This window comes from Procambarus clarkii, chromosome 14 (genome assembly GCF_040958095.1).
Source record: "Procambarus clarkii isolate CNS0578487 chromosome 14, FALCON_Pclarkii_2.0, whole genome shotgun sequence".
Taxonomy (NCBI): Eukaryota; Metazoa; Arthropoda; class Malacostraca; order Decapoda; family Cambaridae; genus Procambarus; species Procambarus clarkii.
Genome location: NC_091163.1, coordinates 37,966,072 through 37,987,381, shown reverse-complemented (window position 1 = coordinate 37,987,381; position 21,310 = coordinate 37,966,072). Strand labels below are relative to the sequence as shown.

The window sequence follows — 21,310 nt, the reverse complement described above, 5'->3', positions numbered from 1 at the left end:
CTGCCCAATAAACTCGCTCCTCGGGGCAAAATTTAACTTTAAAAAATGATGCACCTCGGCCGAACCAACCAAGCATCAACAACCCAAGGACCACTTAGGAAAGCAGCAGACTCATTCTTTCCAGAAAAGAAGGAGATGACTGCAAACGAACAAAATGACCACCAGGACCGAAATAGCAAAAACCCCTGCGCCGGAAGAGAGCATGAAGCTTCCCAACCCGACCCCAGAGGCAAATGCCAACAAGAAAGGAGCCTTAGAAAAACAATCCTGAACCAAGGGGGCCACCACTAACCGAGGAGAAGAGAGAGAGAAAAGAGAGCACCCGGTCCAACAACCAGGACTGCTCAGGTGATGTATGAGCAGGCCAGAGGTGAAACAACGCCCGAGAAAGCTTGCAAAATGTAGCAGAAGTGATATCCAATGCAAACACAAGCTGTAGCGGCTCCGTCAGCGCCGCACGATACGAGGTGTCAGTACTGTATTCGGCATAAGATGACAGTCCTGAAACAACCAAGAGAGAAACCCACCTGAGGGATGCTGTCATTTTGACAACTCCCAAGCGAACCCACTCCGGGATGGCTTGACAGAGCGTAGGGGAAGAGGCCTGCCCTGCCAGCCCCAATTTCCCCTAAAGGAGGAGGAAAGACCCAAAGCCATCGCAGGCCAGAGGAAATGACCAGAAACGCCCACGTATCGTGGGACCAGGCGAGAGCAAACGGCACAAGCATCCCCTCTGCTGCCCCATCAACTGGGCGAACCGCGAAAGGGCCAACAACCCTTACAAGAGCCCGACCAACACTCAGAATGATCTCTGTGCCGACCAGACGCCGATGGCTCCGCAGGAGGGGCCGGCCCCGAATCTGGCACTACTGGATTATGCCGACTAAAGGAACCCCGAGCCCTGGCACGACCTTTCTGAGCATTACCACCATGGCCCCCCTGGAGAACCAACAAGCCCAACATAGGCCGGCAACTAGATGAAGCTGCCTGCAGAAAATGCACCCCCGCAGACTCTGCAAACAGCAACGGACAAACGGGGATGAAAATCTAAGAGCCAGAGGCCAAGCGGATTCCAAAGAGTGGACACACTGCGAAGTGAGAAGCAAAGCACAGAGACACCGTCTCCCTCAGAATCAGCGCATGCAACTTCAACAATGCAGCCGACGCCCGAGCTGCTGTGGCAAGCACATTGAATACGGGCCCGGAACTCAGCTCCTCCACATCCCACATCCTCCTCAACCAGTCCAAAGATAGCTCCAGCAGGGAAAAGGAAGTGCAAGACTGAAGCCAAATGCCCATGGCACACAAATCCTCGGCCATCAGGGATGTTGAAAGGGAGGAAACCTACACGTGAAGCTGCACCTGGCCGACATCACGAGGAAGGATGCGACGAACAAGCATGCGTTGAAATTTACCAACGATTTTTTTCCAAGATGGCGTCTGTTTACTAGAGTTCAAAGGAAGCTGATGTGAACCTCATGTAGCCGCAGGACATTTAAATCATACGCAGGCACCCTCAATTGTATATATATGATGTGCGCGGTTTGGTGACAGTTATTCAAATTGTATATACGGTATACAATGTGCACAGTTTAAGGGTTAATACATGTATGGATTAGTGCATTGCATATGTAAAACTTCCTAACAGACATTTGGTGCATAGGTTCATTCTACATAACAGCTGTTAGCAGTTTTGTAGTTCAGCCTCTGCACATTTTCCTGATGGTAAATGTTCCGAGTTTCCCAAAATGTTCATGGGTCGCTCAGCGATGTGAAAAATATATACAATCATTATAAATTTTCTAACTAATTTGTTGTCTTATAATTAATTTTTTTTTTAAATGTTCATACATAAATTTACTAGAGAATAGATGCAAAAAGAAAAGTGTATTTATAAATGATTATCCTCCTCTCCACTCGTTCACGACTGTCAACATAGCAGGCTCAGCAGGTCCCACTCAGCAATGTTTAAAATGTTTACAATCATTTTATATTTTCTAAATTATTTGTTGGGTTATACTATATCTGTAAATTGGCTCTCAAAATGTACGCAAATTAATTTTCTAGCGAATAGATGCAAAAATAAAAGTGCACCCGGTAATTATAATAGCTTATAAATGAGAGTGAGGAATATACAAATGTTTATGAATAACAATCAGATGACCCGTTTAACACCAGAACATTTATTGCCGGAGTATGATTGACACATTTTAGTGTCATCGCAACTTAATAATATGTTATTCCAACTTTAAAACAAGTGTAACCAAAACGTAAATGCATGTTAACAAAGATTTATACACAAAGCTTACCTGTGGCACAGTTCTGCTCATCCGAGTTGTCCCAGCAGTCATTACCTCCATCACAAATCCACTTAGGATGAATGCAGTTAGTAGTGTTGGCACAGTTGATGAGCTCAGAGCTATTGAAGCCATCCCAGAGAACAGCGGTGCAGTCACGTTTCTCTGAAACATGTTTTTGACTTTTACATATGTCTAGCTGATTTGTTAAGCTATAATGACCAAACCACACATCAGAAGATGAAGAGACGACAACTTTTTGGTCCGTCTGGGGCCATAATCAAGTCAATTGTTAAGCTATCTTTCTGTCTGTTCTCTTCTACAACATCTTTAGTAGACTTGTTAAGCTATCTTTCTGTCTGTTCTCTTCTACAACATCTTTAGTAGACTTGTTAAGCTATCTTTCTGTCTGTTCTCTTCTACAACATCTTTAGTAGACTTGTTAAGCTATCTTTCTGTTTGTCCTCTCCTTCAACACATGGGTGGGTGGGTTGGTGGGCGTGCAGGCAGGTGGGTGAACAGGTGGGTGGGTGAGCAGGCAGGTGGGTGGGCGGACATGCAGGCAGGTGGGGAGGTGGGCATGCAGGCAGGTGGGGAGGTGGGCATGCAGGCAGGTGGGTGAACAGGTGGGTGGGTGAGCAGGCAGGTGGGTGGGCAGACATGCAGGCAGGTGGGGAGGTGGGCATGCAGGCAGGTGGGTGAACAGGTGGGTGGGTGAGCAGGCAGGTGGGGAGGTGGGCATGCAGGCAGGTGGGTGAACAGGTGGGTGGGTGAGCAGGCAGGTGGGGAGGTGGGCATGCAGGCAGGTGGGGAGGTGGGCATGCAGGCAGGTGGGTGAACAGGTGGGTGGGTGAGCAGGCAGGTGGGTGGGCAGACATGCAGGCAGGTGGGGAGGTGGGCATGCAGGCAGGTGGGTGAACAGGTGGGTGGGTGAGCAGGCAGGTGGGGAGGTGGGCATGCAGGCAGGTGGGGAGGTGGGCATGCAGGCAGGTGGGGAGGTGGGCATGCAGGCAGGTGGGGAGGTGGGCATGCAGGCAGGTGGGGAGGTGGGCATGCAGGAAGGTGGGGAGGTGGGCATGCAGGCAGGTGGGGAGGTGGGCATGCAGGCAGGTGGGGAGGTGGGCATGCAGGCAGGTGGGGAGGTGGGCGTGCAGGCAGGTGGGTGAACAGGTGGGTGGGTGAGCAGGCAGGTGGGTGGGCGGACATGCAGGCAGGTGGGGAGGTGGGCATGCAGGCAGGTGGGGAGGTGGGCATGCAGGCAGGTGGGGAGGTGGGCATGCAGGCAGGTGGGGAGGTGGGCATGCAGGCAGGTGGGGAGGTGGGCATGCAGGAAGGTGGGGAGGTGGGCATGCAGGCAGGTGGGGAGGTGGGCATGCAGGCAGGTGGGGAGGTGGGCATGCAGGCAGGTGGGGAGGTGGGCATGCAGGCAGGTGGGGAGGTGGGCATGCAGGCAGGTGGGGAGGTGGGCATGCAGGCAGGTGGGGACGTGGGCATGCAGGCAGGTGGGGAGGTGGGCATGCAGGCAGGTGGGCGTGCAGGAAGGTGGGCAGGTGGGTGGGTGGGCGAGACTGGAAAGAGGCAGATCACACGTCTGTAATCTCCTCCTCGGTCACCCCCTCCCCCCACCTCATGCTAGCCTTCCCAACTCCCCTCCACGTGTGTCAACATGTGGGGTGTTGACACGCTGTACGATGATTTTAACATATGCGCCTTTAAGTTCTGTTAAATCCCATTTTAGTTTCTTGTAAATATTTAATTGAATAAATAGCAAACCAAATACTGTACTGTTCAAATATTATAGTGTGTTATTTAACCCCTTAACTGTGCGGCCTCCAAATATGATACTCCCCCCTCCCCCCAGTACGCAGGAAATAAAATCTCTGGAAAAAATTATTTTCTGTTTTTAAAGTGCCAAAAACCCTTCCCTGAGTAAGGGTATAGTAACAGAAGGTCGAAATTGTAAGTACTTTGGCTGCTATGGGGTCCGTAAGTTCATGCATGACGTCATCATTCCCTGGTCGCCCATGGCGTACGCCCCCGGGGCCGGTAGGGTGCTCGGGGCAGGATGTGCGAGTTGCCGCGAATATATTTTTGTTCCTTTTCTGCGCAAAGTTCCAAATACATTTTATATGCTTTTACATGCCAATCCTATGTATAATGAACAAGTACACTATATTATGGCAGTAGAACATTCGTAATGTCCGTAACACTGTGTTACGTGCATGACACATGTGTACACATATCCGGCACATATTTCCATTGTATTATAATAATAATAATAATAATAATTTTTATTTAGGTAAGGTACATACATAAAGAGATTTTACAAAGTTTGTTGGGTTAATAGATAGGGCTAGTACATACAATGCCTAAAGCCACTATTACGCAAAGCGTTTCGGGCAGGAAATGTTATGTTAATTTATGTATATATACAGTCTATTTACACACTATACACTATCACACACTATATACATTCACCATGAACACACTCAGAACTCCGCGAGTGTCAGCTGCCACACCCTCACTCCTCCAACATCCAGTCTATCCCTTACTCCTCCAACATCCAGTCTATCCCTCATTCCTCCTACATCTTACTCGCCAACATTGGCTCCTCCCACTATACTGTTATTGTTTGTATTACACTATTTACATATGTTATGTATACCTATCTACATATTTTATTCACCAGAACTATGCAAGTAAGCCGGTATTGTGTCTTCTGCTCTCTCACCACAATTCCTCCTCCCACAATACTACGCACAGTGCTTATTATCACCACAATCCTGCTGTTATCACAATACTGGTCACTAAAACCTGTAAATACATAACTGACCACAAGTTTATTTTGTAAAGGAACCTAAGAAGTCGTTGAAGATTCCTAGATGGACGAAATAATGCTGTGGTGCTGTGGCTAGCGCTGTGAACATCGTGAACAGTATTGAATCACTAATATTTGAACATTGTACACAGTCATTATCACACTCAGGCTCTTCTGTAATACTATCATGGCTAAATAATACAAGTTATATATATATTTTGACATTATTAGGCGATGCTGTGGTCACAAGCTGAACAGCAGTGCTGTGAGCTCATGCTGCGTGCGCCGGCCTTGGTTGCTCACTCACTACTGAGGCTCTCACACCCGGGAATGTGGATTACGATTTTTTTTAAAGATGGCGTCTGTTTACAAGAGCACTGAGGAAGCTGATGTGAACCCCATGTAGCCGCGGGAGTTTTGAATGGAATGTGAAAAATACAAATACCTGGAGGCACGTAGCGCCCCCCCAGACGTGGGCCTGCAGGCACGTTGTGCAGTTAAAGGGTTAATATTCGTAACTAGCTCTCCACAGCAATAAGAAAACAATATAATTCTTGCAACACCTCCAATGCCACCTTCCTTCGGTAAGCTTAAGCGAGTCACATCTGGTGACACACTTAACACTTCTCCCTCCTTCCCTCCCTCCCTTCCTGACTCCCTCCCTCCCTTCCTGACAGACTCCCTCCCTCCCTTCCTGACAGACTCCCTCCCTCCCTCCTTTCCTGACACCCCCCCTCCCTTCCTGACTGACTCCTTCCTTCCCTTCCTTCCTGGCCGACTCCTTCCCTCCCTCCCTCCTTCCCTTCATGACCGACTCCCTCCCTCCTTCCCTTCATGACCGACTCCCTCCCTCCCTGGCTGACTCCCTCCTTCCTTCCCTTCATGACCGACTCCCTCCCTCCCTCCCTGACCGACTCCCTCCCTCCCTCCCTCCCTTTCTAGCCAACTCCCTCCCTCCCTTCCTGACTGACATCCTCCCTCCCTCCCTGACCGATTCCCTCCCTCCCTCTAGATATTTTCTAGAGGATAGAGAACACATTTTTGGTCTGCCACCAAATGAGTATATATTGTGTTTACATGCACAAAATGATGTTTTTCCCTACAAAACTACTTGAAATTAGCCTTCAATAAATATATGATAAACATACTAGAAGTGTTTTACTACAAAATATCCTTCTAAAATGAGTGCTTATATGCTGACAAATATGGTAATACAAATCTACTCACCACATCCCATTTCATCACTTGCATCAGGGCAATCCGGATCATTATCACACTTTAGATTTGCAGCAATGCACAGACCTGAAGTTTCACACTTGATCTCATCTTCCTTGCAGTCACAGTCATTCTCGTCTCGGAAGTTGGGACAGTTAGCATGTCGGTTGCATACAGCTTCCTGTGGAACACACGGTCCATTGCCACACGCAAAGTATCCTTCGCGACATGTACGTCTTACTGAGGAAGAAAGATAAGAAAATAAGATAAAAACCCAGCTCTGAATGTTATGAAATGCCTCTTTCTAGTGGAAAGCCACAGTGGTTGCATGTGGTTAGTCATACTGAGACATCTCCACACTTACAAGTCACATCACCCCTTGCAAGTCATTCAAAGCCTACTGGGAACCAGAGACCAAAACATGGCGCCCCCTTCAAAGACGCACAGAGTGCAGGAAATTGTTACAATCATCCTCACCAGCGTTGAATGTAATAGAACACCATTTTCTGGGTGAGTCACATCTGGTGACACACTCAACACTTCTCCCTCCCTCCCTCCCTCCCTCCCTCTCTTCCTGACCGACTCCCTCCCTTCCTGACCGACTCCCTCCCTTCCTGACCGACTCCCTCCCTTCCTGACCGACTCCCTCCCTTCCTGACCGACATCAGCTGATAAGATGAGTCAAATGGTTGTGAAGACCCAAAAACCTTGGCGGACACAAAAAGCTCAACTGGTTCCACCGATGTAAAGAATTGGAATACCTCTGCAGAAGGCCAAGCTACACCCCAAGTTAAATCCTGACCCGACTCTGTAACCTTTGGATGCTTCAGAGCTGGAACCAGCGAGAAAAAGGCCAGAAACAGGGCAACCCACATCCACAGGGGAAGAAAGATAAGGCATGAACCTAGTCCAGGTGGATGTCACAGATACATATCCAATTTTGGGTCCCTAAACACCAAAGGGACAAACTCTGTGGCATCCAGCCAATCAACAAGCCGTAAATGCCTAATCCAAGCAAACCTTGCTCTCAAAGCGGCAGCTGACTGAAAAGCTTCCAAACTTCTTGAAAAGCTTGAAAAGCTTCAAAGGTGAATTAGTAAGGAAAGAGACCCAGTGAGAGCAAACCTCACAGGATTCAGAGTCATGTGTGATACAGACCCAACTGGCAGCACGGCAGAGGTAGAAAGATTGATCATCATCAGGTGGCAAAGACGCTGAGCACCCTTCAAGCTCACACTTGGGAAGGAGATTACCAGGTCCTGAAGGCTGCTAACCAAACACGACACCCCTCATACCTGGGCTGCTCACCAGAACAACAGACACCAAATGCAGCCAAAACATCCAACGAAAATCCCAGTAGATCCAAGCACAACAAAATCTCCCCAGCCAAGGGCTCAAACAGAGAATCTAAACCCCTTGAATTGCCCTAGGTGAAGCTCTTCACCCCAATGGCGTGGCCTCTCAGGTGTGTACTCCCGAACATGCCAGAGAAGGTAACTGTCAGTGCAAGGGTTACCACTGGGAGCAAGAGCAAGCACTAGCAAAAACCCAGGGAAAGAAACCTTGAGTACATGCAGCTCAAAGCACAAGAGAAGCCAAGCCCAAGTAACAAGCTGAAGGAAACACACACATATGACACTGAATACTAAATGAAAATGGAATAAAATATAGAGAAAATGGCCCCCGCAAGAGAAAGTCCAAGGAAGGGTGGCACAAAAGCTTGAAGCAGAGGGGCTTGCCACATCTGACAAATAAGGAGCACTTCCACACTGATGTTATGGTAGAACCTTCCATCATAACAACAGCAACAAAAATGATCTGGCAAAGCCAGCTGGGGGAAGGGGCAGAGCCACCTGCTGATGACAATTGGTACTAATGAGTATCAAGCTAGTTTGAGTGAGTTTCTTATTCTGTGCAAATCATTTGAAATGTTGTTTGGCAGCTTTGAGGCTTTATTTTGTGTGAATTCTCCAATTGTCTGTAACACTTCACTGACTTTCTGAATGCTTTCCTGGTGGGGTGGTGAATTGTGACTTTCCCTTTGCACCTCTGTGAGAGGGGGGGCTAGGCTCTGGCTCCAGTCCCCAATAGGTTAAGCAAAACTCCTGCATCTGATGTGACCCCATTAGTATGGGGCAATCTAACAGAGATAGCTTCAGGGAGCTACTGGGAGCTCCCCCAGAAAATAAAAAATAAATAAAATGAACAACATACCACAGTATTTTTCATCCTCATCTGAACCATCAGGACATTCAGGTACGCCATCACAAGAATAAATGTAGGGGATGCAAAATCCACTGCTGCATTCAAACTGGTCCGAGGTACAGTTAGCAACATGAACTGCACATCTACGACCATCTGCCAGTAGCGTGCGGCCTGGCGAGCATCGGCACACTGCTTGAGCCCGCTCGTCCAGTGAGCATATATCTTCACAGCCTCCATTTAATACCCGACAGGGACTAGCATCACCTGCCAAAATATAAATGATAATTAAATGATTTATGCAAGACATATTAAGAAAACAGTTGTCATTACTGCCCATTTCCCAGAGATAAAAAACAGCGTTGAATGTAATGAAACGCCATTTTCTGGGTGAGCCCCGGAGGCTCCCTGGAGCTTATTGGGCTAATATATGTTATATTAGACCGGGACATTAGCTATGGAGTTCAGACCTACCAGGGACCAGCGCCAGAACCTGGCCGCTTCAGAGAGGTTTCAGGGAGCAATGGCCCTGGAAAACCCCCTTGTGGTTGGGGTTTTCCTTATCTGCCATCGACTGGGGTTAGGCACCCAGAAAGGTAGGCATAACAAAACAAACCCCACATGGTAAAAAACTAAAACATAAAAACGAACAGAGAGGTAGAAACTCCCTACAATCCCAAGGAAACAAGCAAACAAGCAAACAAGCAAACATCACACTTTACTGCCACGCCGATCGTCCGCGTAGCCCTCCCCGCCTCGAGAGGGGGAGGGGGGAGCCCGGACCTACCTCGCCGGCTGCCTAGCATCAGTTCGGAAGCTAAGCTTCAACCAATGCGAAAAAAATACTGACCGGTGGGAGGGAGGGTTGCCAGGGAGCCTCCGGGGTTCACCCAGAAAATGGCATTTCATTATATTCAACGCTGGTTTTCCATGGGGAGACCCTACGGCTCCCTGGAGCTTCATACCCAAAGAAAAGGAAAAGAAAGGGCTGACCCGGGAGGCAGCCGCCACAAACTCCACAATGCGAAGTCGAGACAACAGGCAGCAACCTGCAACCCCAAAGCAACACAAGAAGGCACAGGAGCAGACATGGCTCACAAATGAACAGGTGGCCAGGAACCTGTGCGACTCCCAAATCCTTGCACCGGAAATGAGCCCAAGACGTTACCAAACACGGCAGCGAAAGCTGCAAACGTCCAAACGGCATGGACGCAAGGATAGACCACAGGCTGGTAGACTTAAGAAAACTGCGGTCGACCTGGGAGACCCGCGCTCTGAATCAGGTAATGAGGGGGAACCGGATCAACCCAAAGCCACAGCACGCAGGTAAACGGCGAAAAGCCACAACCTGACAACACATGTCACACTCACTGCCGAACCAACCAAGCATCAATAACCCAAGGACAAATCCGGAAAGCAGCCATCTCTACCGCTGCCAGGACGGAGAAAGGCTGCAATTGTACAAACCTACCACCAGTACCAAAAGAGCAGAAACCTCTGCGCCGGAGGAGAGCCGGAAGCTCCCCGACCCGACCCACAGAGGCCAATGCCAACAAAGTATGGCCTTTCACCCTGGAAAACCAGAAGGCAGATCCGGGTCACAAACGAGGTAACAAAAGCCCCCTGAACCCACAAAGGGGGCCCAAGAGGAAGAAATCTCCGGAACGAAACCAAAAAACCCAAAGGAACCCGGAATCAAACCCGGGGGAAGCCCAAACTACCACATTTGCCAGCGGAATTACACTACAGCAGGGCAAAGCACAGCACCCAGACAGAACCCCCAAGGAAACGGCCAAAACAGACCAAAAACCGCGGGACAAGGTGTGGGAGCACGAATAAACAGACAGGGACACTGAGCCCAAACCCTAGGGCGCAGACCCAAAACAGACAGAAAACGCAAAAAAACGGTATAAGAACCAACACCCAAGCATTCCTAGAGGAACAGAAGATGGGCATAAAACCCCAGAAAAGCAAAGAAATGGCAATAGGAGGATAAAACCCTGAACGAAGTGAAAAAACTCACCCAAAATGCGAGCTCCCACACCCCGGCCAAGGTAAACAAACCGCAGTGCCACCAGTGGCCAATCAGGGAGTTATCTGCAGAAAAGAAAATGGCCACCACACCAAAGAGCCGTGACTGACGCAATAGAGCCGAAAACACGCCAGCATATGTGGGAAGCAAGCAGACTAGAGGGACAAAAAACCCCGCCCAGAAGCAGAAGACCCAGGCAGGGGCAAATAGCCCCAGAACTGCAAGCGGGCATCCCCCACAGCCCCAGGAACCCGCAACAAAGGCCCTGAGGCAGAGCTGTCCTCCACGCCCTCTGCCCTTAAAGAAAAGGAAGAGTCCAGGGGAAAGGCAGCAAAGAAAGGGCTGCTGGTAAGACCCAGAAGCCTTGGCAGGATGAACAGGCTCGAAAACCTCTGTCCCCAACCCGAACGGGGCAGGCCCCGAAGCTGCCTGAGTCTCGGCACCAACTAAACCCTGCCCTGACCCCGAAAACCCCAGATGGTCAGGATCCGGGAACAGGGAGGGAAAGGGGCAAACAGCACCTAACCAAAACTGGGCAGCTGGGTTGGTGTTCCATCCGGGGCATCCGGATGGAACACCAACCTAGAGCGTTGCAACAACCTAAACCTAGCTTGCAAAACGGATGCCGCCTGTACTCTGAATAGTATCTGGACATCAGAAGAGTACTGGAGAAGCAGAGAACACCTCTCACAAGACTCCGGGTCAAGGTGTCAGTGACCCAACAGGCAGCATGATGGAGGTAAAAGTGGCAAAGAGTGCTGGGGAGATGGGACACCACGAGCGTAGCTCTCATCTTGTAACTACACTTAGGTAATTACAAGACGGGATGGAACCCGAAAGACACATCTAATGGTCCACCGAGCCCCAACAGGGTTTTCCAGGGCCCGTAGGCTGACTGCTAGGGGAAGCCCGGGCAAGGTGTTGCTAACCGGTTAACACCCAAGCTATCAAGGGGTAGATGCAACACTGAAAACCCCTGTGAAGTGTACAATCACGGGGCTCTAGCAGAGGGCCCCCAAACACTATCAGTGGAACTATGTATAGCCACACAAGGCAGACCCCCAACAGGCAAAAAAATATAAACAAAATAAAATCCCCGCAAAAGTATACCGTCCCCAGAGGCAACAGGAACAGGTCGCCGTGTAGGTAGCAGGCCGCGCAACACGTTGACGCCCTAACCAGCACAACACCAGTCCCTACCCAAGGCCAAACAAGGGCCCCAAGTCCCAACTGGCCCCAAGGGCGAGACAAAGGCCGAGCAGCAAGAACCTCTACGGGAATTGTCCCGAACGCCCCAGGGAAGATAACCCTGTCACGCAGGGGCAGTACTCACAGGGCGCTTAGGGAAAGGAAGCCACTAAGCACATGCAGCCCCGGTACTGATGAGGAACACCTAGCATCCACACAAAACAACACACGGCAGTGAATGCCACAAAGGCAAATACCGCCCAGGAAACTGAGGCCAGAGAAGCGTCTGTCCCGGTTGACATTAGCTTACGGACTGGTGCTAGGCAGCCGCCGCGGTGAGGTCGGGGCCCCCCCCTACCCCTCTCAGGGCGGGGAGGGCTGTGCGGACAATCGGCACGGCAGCAAAGTGTGATGTTTGCTTGTTTGCTTGTTTCTTTGGGATTGTAGGGAGTTTCTACCTCTCTGTTCAGTTTTTTGTTTTAGTTTCTTACCATGTGGGGTTTGTTTTGTTATGCCTACCTTTCTGGGTGCCTAATCCCAGTCGATGGCAGATAAGGAAAAACCCCAAACCACAAGGGGGTTTTCCAGGACCATTGCTCCCTGAAACCTCTCTGAAGGGGCCAGGTTCTGGCGCTGGACCCTGCTAGGCCTGAATTCCATAGCTAATGTCCCGGTCTAATATAACATACATTAGCCAGATAAGTTCCAGGGAGCTGTAGGGGGTCCCCACAGAAAATGAGATGTATGGCAAAGACTTACAAGCATTAGTGTCATTCGCTACAGCGACAATACCCATGAGTCGGGTCACACCGGTGCGCAGCTTCACAACGTCCTCAGAGGTGTACTTGTTTGCGCGCACCACTGCATGAAGCACCCAGTCAGTCCAAAAAATGTAGTCCCCATAGATTGCTAAATCAAATGGATGGCTTGGTACATTCTTCAGCAATATCTGTTAAAAAAATTCCAGTGTTGCATGTAGTGAAATGCCTTTTTCTAGTGAAACCCCTTAGTGGCTCCTCTGAAGGTAACCAGGTGGCTAGTTTCAGGGGGACACTGAAACTAAAAATAAAGCTTTAAGTATAGATGAAAATATTTTTAGTGACAATGGATATTAATTAGCAGAACGCATTTTGATAAATCTGCACAGGATATAAGACTGAAAGGATACTGAATTGCACTGTCAACAACAACAATAACATGAACACGGTGGACAGTACTCGCAATACATTACAGTGGTATTATTACATTATATAATACATTATGGAGAACATTATGGAGTAAGATTACAATATATTATGAATTGGAAAATAGTCCCCAATCAAATAAATAATAAACCTTACCACTCGATCTGAACCATCCAGGTTACATCTCTCAATCTTGTCAAGTCTGGCATCTCCCCAGTATAACTTCTGAGCTTTGTGATCAATAGCTAACCCATTAGGCATCTTGATCAAGGTGGTCACTATGGATTCTACACGGATACCACTCACTAGAGAACGCTGAATGGAAGGAGCCTCCGAGTTCCAGTTAGTCCAATATATCTGCCTGGAGAGTGCAAAAGTTTTCATATGTGTTGGCAAGTTTCTCTATTATACATCTTATAATACATCTTATAATATACCTTATCCACTGTACTGCGCAGAGTGCCTTGAGGTGCTAGATCGGGGGTGCAAAGAGTGCCTCAGGGCGCTCATAGGTATAGCATAGGATTCAAAACTCCCACGACTACATGGGGTTCACATAAGCTTCTTCAGGGCTCTAGTAAAAAGATGCCTTTAAAAAAAAATTGTGGCTAACATTCCCGGGTGTGAGAACCTCAGTGTTGTGTGAGCAACCAAGGCTGGTGCATGCAGCATAAGCTAACAGCACTGCTGTTCAGCTTGTCACCACAGCATCGTCTAAAAATGTCAAAATATAAATGTAACTGGTATTATTTAGCGATGGAAGTATTACAAAAGAGCCAGACTGTTAGAAAGACTGTGTACAATGTTCAAATATCAGTGAACACAATGCTGTTCAAGAGGTTCACAGTGCTAGCCACAGCACACTGCCATTGTTTGGTCCATCTAAGAATCCTGAAATGAATTTTCATGTTCCCTTACAAAATTTTACTTGTGGAAAATTATTCATTTACAAGATTTAGTGACAAGAATTCTGATAATAGCAGCATTGTGGTGAGAATTAGCAATGTGCGTCGTATGGTGGGGGAAGGAATCTTGGTAAGGAGGGAGGGAGGTATCATTAGCTGATTGTGTGTAGCAGCCACTCTTGTTTGGACTCACCATACCAACTTAGTGGTTCACTAAGATGAACACAAATATAAATATTTATATATAATTTGTGTGTATATAGTGTAATAGCAACAAAATGAGTATGTTGGAAAGAGCCATTTTGGTGAGGGAGTGAGTGAAGCTGTTGTCTTCTAGATGTTGTCTCACTTGTCATGGAGTTTTTTGTGGCCATTATGTTGTTTAGACACCATACCAGCATACCATCATATTGTTAAGTTTTCTAGTCAATTTCGTGATTTTCTTTCATCAGCTTGCAACTTCTCGCAACCCATAACTGGCATCCCTGCCTGTGCATGCGCTGTGGTAGTTTGTTTTGGTATGGGATGTGTGCACGTGTGCTGGTGTTCCTATCTCTCGGGTGCTTCGCCTCTCGCTCCTCTCAATTCACCAGTCCGTGCCCCATAGCTACTGGGGGTGTTCTGGATTGCCGCTATGGGCAAGACGCCGGGTTTTCCCTGCATATGGGTGTGTTCGGGATCCTCCTTCGCCTCCCCCTTACTCTTCTCCTGCATATGCGGCTTTGCTTTCTTCCACTGGCGGTGCTCCCGACATCTTCTCGGCTCCGTTGTGTCGTGACACGTTCGTGCCTACATTCTGCAGGTGAATTTCTGTGGTCTGGCCTCTCTTTTAGCCACACACTGGTTTGTGGTTTTTGGCTACGAATATACAAACATCGGAACATAGGTGACTGCAGCAGGCCTCTTGGGCCTTATAAGGCAGCTCCTGTTTATACCCATCGAGTCCCACTCTTATGCATGTCCAACCCATGCTTGAGTCTGGCACAGGGCCCCCACCTCCACCAGGCTACGAGGTACAATGGTGGGGGTGTATGTTATGGGGTAAATATTACTGTGTCAAGATGTTATGAAGTGATTTTTGCTGCAGTTTTCTTACTGTGGTTGCATGTTGGGGATTAGTTGTAGAGTTTTGTTTGGCCCTTCCGTACTTCTTCCAGGGTCCTTCCTTGTTCGTCTGGATTAATTGTTGCAAGGGGGCTCACGGCCCTGTTTTTCGTGGTCTTATCTGAGTCACTCATTTCTTGCCCGTCTTGCAGTGCCTGGCTTAGCCTTTCTGTATACATTGGTTTCTCTGTGCTTCCCTTGTTGTACTTCCCTAGTTGTGCTTGCGGGAGTTGGGCTCTGGCTTTTTGTTCCCGCTTCTCACCTGTCATTCGCTGATGTGCGGGTTCCTGTGCCTGCTGGGCTCTATCATGTCTCCGCTTGGAGCTGTGTGTGGTGTCATCCTTCACCACATCGCTTCCTAATGCATTCCGTTTATCTCCTACTCTGCCACTGCTTCCTCCTTTCAAACATTTCTCTGGCTCATTGGGCTCTCCTTCCACCGGTGTCCCCTGGTGTGTGTGTGCCCCTGGGGTCCCGTACATTCAGTCTTTCTCTACCCTATCACTTCCTTTGTGAATCTTGAAAGTGGTGATCATGTCCTCGTCTCTCGTATTCCTTGGTTCGGGTACCGGTCTAGTGGCATTCCTTTGCACCTTTCATTCCGTTTGCTACACATTGATGTGGGTTTTGTTTGTGCCTTTTGGCTTTCCTCTTGCCAGGTTTGGGTTCTGGTTTCCTGGCTTCCCTGCCTGTTGGCATTTTACAGTCTCGTGGTGTCCCTTCTCTGGGGACTCCACAATTCTCTGGAGTCTTGCGTCAGAGCCATCGTTTCCGCTCTCCTGCCGGGTTGGGATGTTTTTCTGCAAAGTGAACGTTTCATCTCCTCCTTTGCTGGCTTGGGTTTCCGGCTCTGCTGGCTCCATGGTCGCACCAGAGTTTTTCCCGCAATTCCGCCTTTACCTAGGCTTGATTGGCTCATGACGGGGGCTGGTTTGGTTCTGCCTTGAGTCTCTCGCCTTCTGTTGGTGGTCTGGTGGTTTCATCAATGGTGTCCCACCTGCGTGCTTCTTCTTGGCGGCAGTGTGGGGTTTTTTGGCGGTCCTTCCTTTTCCTTCTGTCCCTTCTTCGGTAGCTGCGTTTGTTGGCATGGTCTTGTCCTTCTCTTGTGGAGGTTCAGGGCTGTCGTCTTGTCCTTCTCTTGTGGAGGTTCGAGGGCCGTCGTCTTGCCCTATACTGTCGCCTCTTATCCTGCAGCACTGGCGGAGCCTCTTCAGCATGCTTTCGGTATTGGTGTTAAGTCTGTGCCGTTTTGCAAGCTGTCTCGTGCGTTGTTCACCTCCGGCCTGCTTGTGCGCTGCCTGAGCCGTCCTGGTCTTTGGACAGATTGCACTATTTTCTTTTCTTCTCCACGGTTTGTTGTGGCCCCTTCAGTTTGGGATTGTTTCTCGGAAGCTCTTTATCTGTTGGCATTGGCCTCTAGGGGTCGAGTCGGTGGGCTTCATGCTCTCCTCCTGCGCAGGGGGTTTCTGCTCCTTCGGTCATTATTATTTTAAAATAATATTATTGTTTTAAAAAATTTATTATTTTTAAATTATTAAAGCCTTCATTTGTTGCTTCCCCCCTCTTATAATATTTCCGTCTTAATTATTACTGGTAGTTCATTGAGGCTCGCAGTGTTCTGCAGGCAGTGTTAAGCTGGGATAGTGAGTTGGGTAAAGGGAAGAGTGACGTCTGGTTATTACAGCAGGGTTATTAAGTCTAGCTAGCCTGCAGTCTATCCTCGTGCCCATGACGTTCGGAAGAATGCAGCTTTGGCTGCTGTGTTTGGTAACATGTCTTGTGGGTCCTATTCGGGCGCGTGGTTTTTGGAGATTGAACAGGGTCCTGGCTGCCCTTTATTTGGTGAACGTGTCTGCTCCTGGGCATTCTTGTGTTGCTTTGGGTCGCAGGTTGCAGCGAGTTGTCTTGATTTCGCGTTGAGAAGTTTGTGGTGGCCGCCTCCCGAGTAAGTCCTTATTTTCTTTCTCTTTGGGTATGTAGCTCCAGGGAGCCTTAGGGGCATCCCACAGACAACCAGAATTGAAGGTAATGAAAAGCCATTTTCTGGGTGAGCCCCGGAGGCTCCCTAGCAACCCTCCCTTCCACCGGTTGGCATTTTTTTCGCGTTGGTTGAAGCTTAGCTTCCAAACTGGAGAGCTAGGTAGCCGGCGCAGTGAGGTCTGGGGCCCCCCTCTCCCTCTCGGGGCGGGGAGGGCTGCGCGGACAATCGGAGCTGCAGTAAAGCGTGATGTTTGCTTGTTTCCTTGGGATTGTAGTGAGCTTCTACCTCTTTGTTCGGTTTTTTGTTTTAGTTTTTTACCATGTGGGGTTTGTTTTGTTATGCCTACCTTTCTGGGTGCTAACCCCGGTCGATGGCAGATAAGGAAAACCCCAACCACAAGGGGGTTTTCCAGGGCCATTGCTCCCTGAAACCTCTCTGAAGGGGCCAGGTTCTGGCGCTGGTCCCTGGTAGGTCTGAACTCCTTAGCTAATGTCCCGGTCTAATATAACATACATTAGCCCGATAAGCTCCAGGGAGCCTCCGGGGCTCACCCAGAAAATGGCGTTTAATTACATTCAACTCTGGTTTTATAACATGTATTATATATTGTATTGTGACATAATACATCCTATAAAACATCTTTTGATACATTTCATAAGCTGTGTTGGTATATCTTATACTACCTCTCGATGCATTTTTTAACTGTGGCAACAGTTCATTGGATATTTGGAGAGGTACAACAGCGTAGTCATATGAATAGCATGTGAGATGGTGATAATAGTGAAAGTGTGTATGAATGGTCACACTGAGAGAACAACAGTGAAGTCATATGAATTGTACCATCTTCCGAGCACTCTTTGTCATATAATGTTTTGAAACTACTGACGGTTTTGGCCTCCACCACCTTCTCATTTAACTTGTTCCAACCATCTATTTATGAAAGTTATTTATGACTCTATTTATGAAAGTGAATTTTCTTATATTTCTTTGGCAGCTTTGGCTAGTTAGCTTAAATCTACAACCTCTTGTTCTTCAAGTTCCAAGTCTCAGGAATTCTTCCCTATCAATTTTGTTGATTTCTATTACTATTTTGTAAGAAGTGATCACATTGCTCTACTATGTAGGGGGTTGGTTTTTGGTTGTCCATTAGATTGAGACTGGCTTTGTGGAAAATTTCCACTTCAATCATAACTTCTAATACAACAAACTGAGAACAATACACTGTATGCCTTGTATTAGTTTTAAGTATGAATAAAATGTTTTAGTTAGTCATGAAAAAGATAATGAAAATGAGGACTTTGCTTCAGAAAATGGGGGTTATTATTCCCTGTGCCGTCTATATCTCGTTCTCAAAACATTTCTAGCTAATTTAATATAAAACGTACCAGTCTTAGGACTGGGAATATAATGAAACTAATCCTCTAAATAAATTATACATTGAATAATAACATGAAATTAAACAAAACCTTCCTTCCATGTCTTGATATAAAGTGCACCAGAGGGCGCCGTGCAGGGAGGGAGGGAGAGGGAGGCCATTCATGCACTAACACTGGAGAGTGAATCAACATTGTGTGGTATTGTTGCCAACAAACTGAGCCTCCCACATCCATCACTAACTCCACCTACAAGTCTTAGAATGCAGCATGACCTACAAGTTGTCTCTATTTGTTGCCACGACTTGAGAACTGAGGGAATTGCAGAGTTCAGTTTTTCTATTAGCACATATTTATTGGCTAATTATCTCTGTGTCAAGGATTAATTATTACGATACCAGATAACACCACCCACAAGGGAAAGAGTCTATATTAATTAATTATATTAATTATAATGACGACTTCAGAAAAATCATCATTAATTATATTAATTAATTACAATTAATATACTTTATGCTTATGTATTACAATTAAATTACACCTGTTGTTGATATGATCACGTGAGAAATTAAATTAAGCTGCACCGCCCCAAGACAACATGGCCGCCATTAATACAGACCCAGGAGGGACTACACGTGGTTGACTGTCTGATGTTGGATGATCAGCTTACACACTACATAACAGCTAAAAACTCTTTACATTTTTACTAACACAATAATTTAGATAAACTAATTAAAACTTAGATCCACCATTTAATTACAGAAAGATTAATATAATTAAAACTCAAATTTGTGTGAAGTGTGGAAATTTATCTGTGATATATAAAGAATTATAAAGAAATTATTCACTGGTAGATTTTTCCACAGGCTTGACCATACGGCCTGCAGCTGAAGGGAGCCAGATGCTGCTGGTCACTGAAACTCTAAAGCAATTATAAACTCAGTTTGTTCTTTGAAACTATAAAGAAAATGGATTGCCTGCTGGTTTGCCTATTTTCTGTGCTTTGATTTTAATCATATTTTATTTTGGAATTATTTTTCCACTGTCAGTTTTTCCTGACTTTTTAATTTTATTTTATCTTGCTGTTGTCTGTTTTGCTTGGCCCTAAATTTCTGGTGGCGTTTTCCTTTGGTTAGAGTGATCTTGAATCCTTTGCTCCTTGCGTCTCTTTGAGGGAACCAAGTTTTGGTCCCTGATAGACAGTAAGCTTTTGGAGATTCCCAAGAGGACTGGTGTTAGCCCTTAAGCTGCTAAGGGGTCCTGAGGAAATTTACACCCCTGTGCACAAGAAAAAAAAATTATAAAAAATTATTTTGTCTTCTAAAAATGTTAATTTGTGTTCCCTGAGCACGGGAAAAATAATAAAAAAATCGTAGGTGACATATTTTGGGCGCAATAGACCGAGGAATTCTGGCAAATAGTGGGCGTTGACAGAGCGGTCGTCAGAGCCGGTCAGCGTCACCCGCGCTGACAGGTGGGAGTTACCACAAAGATATTATCACATAATTATTTCAATGTCTCTGATTGATTTTTCTTAGTTTTTTTGCAGTAATATTATTCAATAGTGTGTAGTGTGAAATATTTATATAATAAAAAGGGTGAATCATCACTACTCAAAAGTATGGTGTGCATATTAGTGATTCAATTATTATGTTCATAAAACAATAAACAAATAGTTTTGCTGTTATTACACTCTATACACAGGTTATATATAAGTATCTGCATGTTTTGTTCACCACAACTGTACAACTAAGCTGATATAGTTGGTTCAGGCACTAAGAGTCGTCGCTACACACAGTCAGCTGGTGGCTCCCTCACTCATTCAAGGTCACACCCACTAAAATTTCTCCCCCAACAATACCGTTTGTGGTGTTATTACACTATATACAGACGTTATATATAAGTATGTATATGTTTTGTTTACCACAACTGTACAACTAAGCTGATATAGTTAGTTCACGCACTAAGAGTCGTCGCTACACACAGTCAGCTGGCAGCTCCCTCACTCATTCAAGGTCACACGCCCTAAACTTTCTCCTCCAACAATACTGTTTGCAGTGTTATTACACTATATACACATATTATATATAAGTATCTACATGTTGTATGCACCATAACTGTACACCTAAGCTTGTACAATGCCCAAAGAGCAGAGTGGCCACCCTCTACACAGCCAGACAAATCATGTCTGGCTGTGCAGACGACATCACCTCCGTCACCCAAATGGCTCCTCCCAACATAATCCTTTTGCTGTTATTACACTAATACACACATTATATATAAGTATGTACATTTGTGTTCACCATAGAGAACTACTGAGTTGGTATGGTGAATGCAGACAATAACAGGTGGCCACACAGTCAGTAAACGATGCAATCTCCCTCCGTCCCTTAACATCACTCCTCCCACAGCGCTAATTATTACAACAATCCTGCTATTATCACAATCCTGGTCATTTTTATCACAGTCAGGGGGTCATCTGTAATATTGTCATCGCTAAATAATAGCAGTTATATATTTATTTTGACATTTTTCGGCGATGCTGTGGTCACAAGCTAAACAGCAATGCTGTTCGCTCATGCTGTGTGCGCCAGCCTTGGTTGCTCCAACAGTACTGTGGCTCTCACACCTGAGAATATTGCCCATGATTTTTTTTTTAAATGGCATCTTTTTACAAGAGCCCTGAGGAAGCTAATGTGAACCTCGTGTAGCCGCGGGCCATTTGAATCGTGCCTGGCATCCTATGGCGCATATATATGCCATGCGCACCGTGGGACATGTTACTCATGGCGTATATATATGCCATGCGCAGTATAAGGGTTAATCAAACTGGATATAGCTATAGAGGCCGTGGCAACAAGGAGTCACCGAAGAACTTGCCAGAAAGAGGCGTTCAATTACATTAAATGCTGGTTTTCAGGAATCGCCTGGAATGTTGCAGGTTGGTGTTCAGTTCCCAATGGTTCAAATAGTTGGGGTACTATCCTTTTGCCCTATACTCACATCCCACC

At 46.9% G+C, this 21,310-nt stretch overlaps 1 protein-coding gene across 1 annotated transcript in view; it reads right to left on the bottom strand.

Moving 5' to 3' along the window:
- Window positions 1-21,310, bottom strand: part of LRP1 (LDL receptor protein 1) — a 704,914-nt gene that overhangs the window by 297,618 nt on the left and 385,986 nt on the right. The window contains exons 36-40 of the mRNA XM_069324493.1: window positions 13,093-13,297; window positions 12,512-12,701; window positions 8,545-8,799; window positions 6,343-6,570; window positions 2,310-2,462 (exon numbers count right to left, since the gene is read on the bottom strand). Of these exons, the coding sequence (XP_069180594.1) occupies window positions 2,310-2,462; window positions 6,343-6,570; window positions 8,545-8,799; window positions 12,512-12,701; window positions 13,093-13,297 (1,031 nt within the window). The remainder of the gene's footprint in view (window positions 1-2,309; window positions 2,463-6,342; window positions 6,571-8,544; window positions 8,800-12,511; window positions 12,702-13,092; window positions 13,298-21,310) is intronic.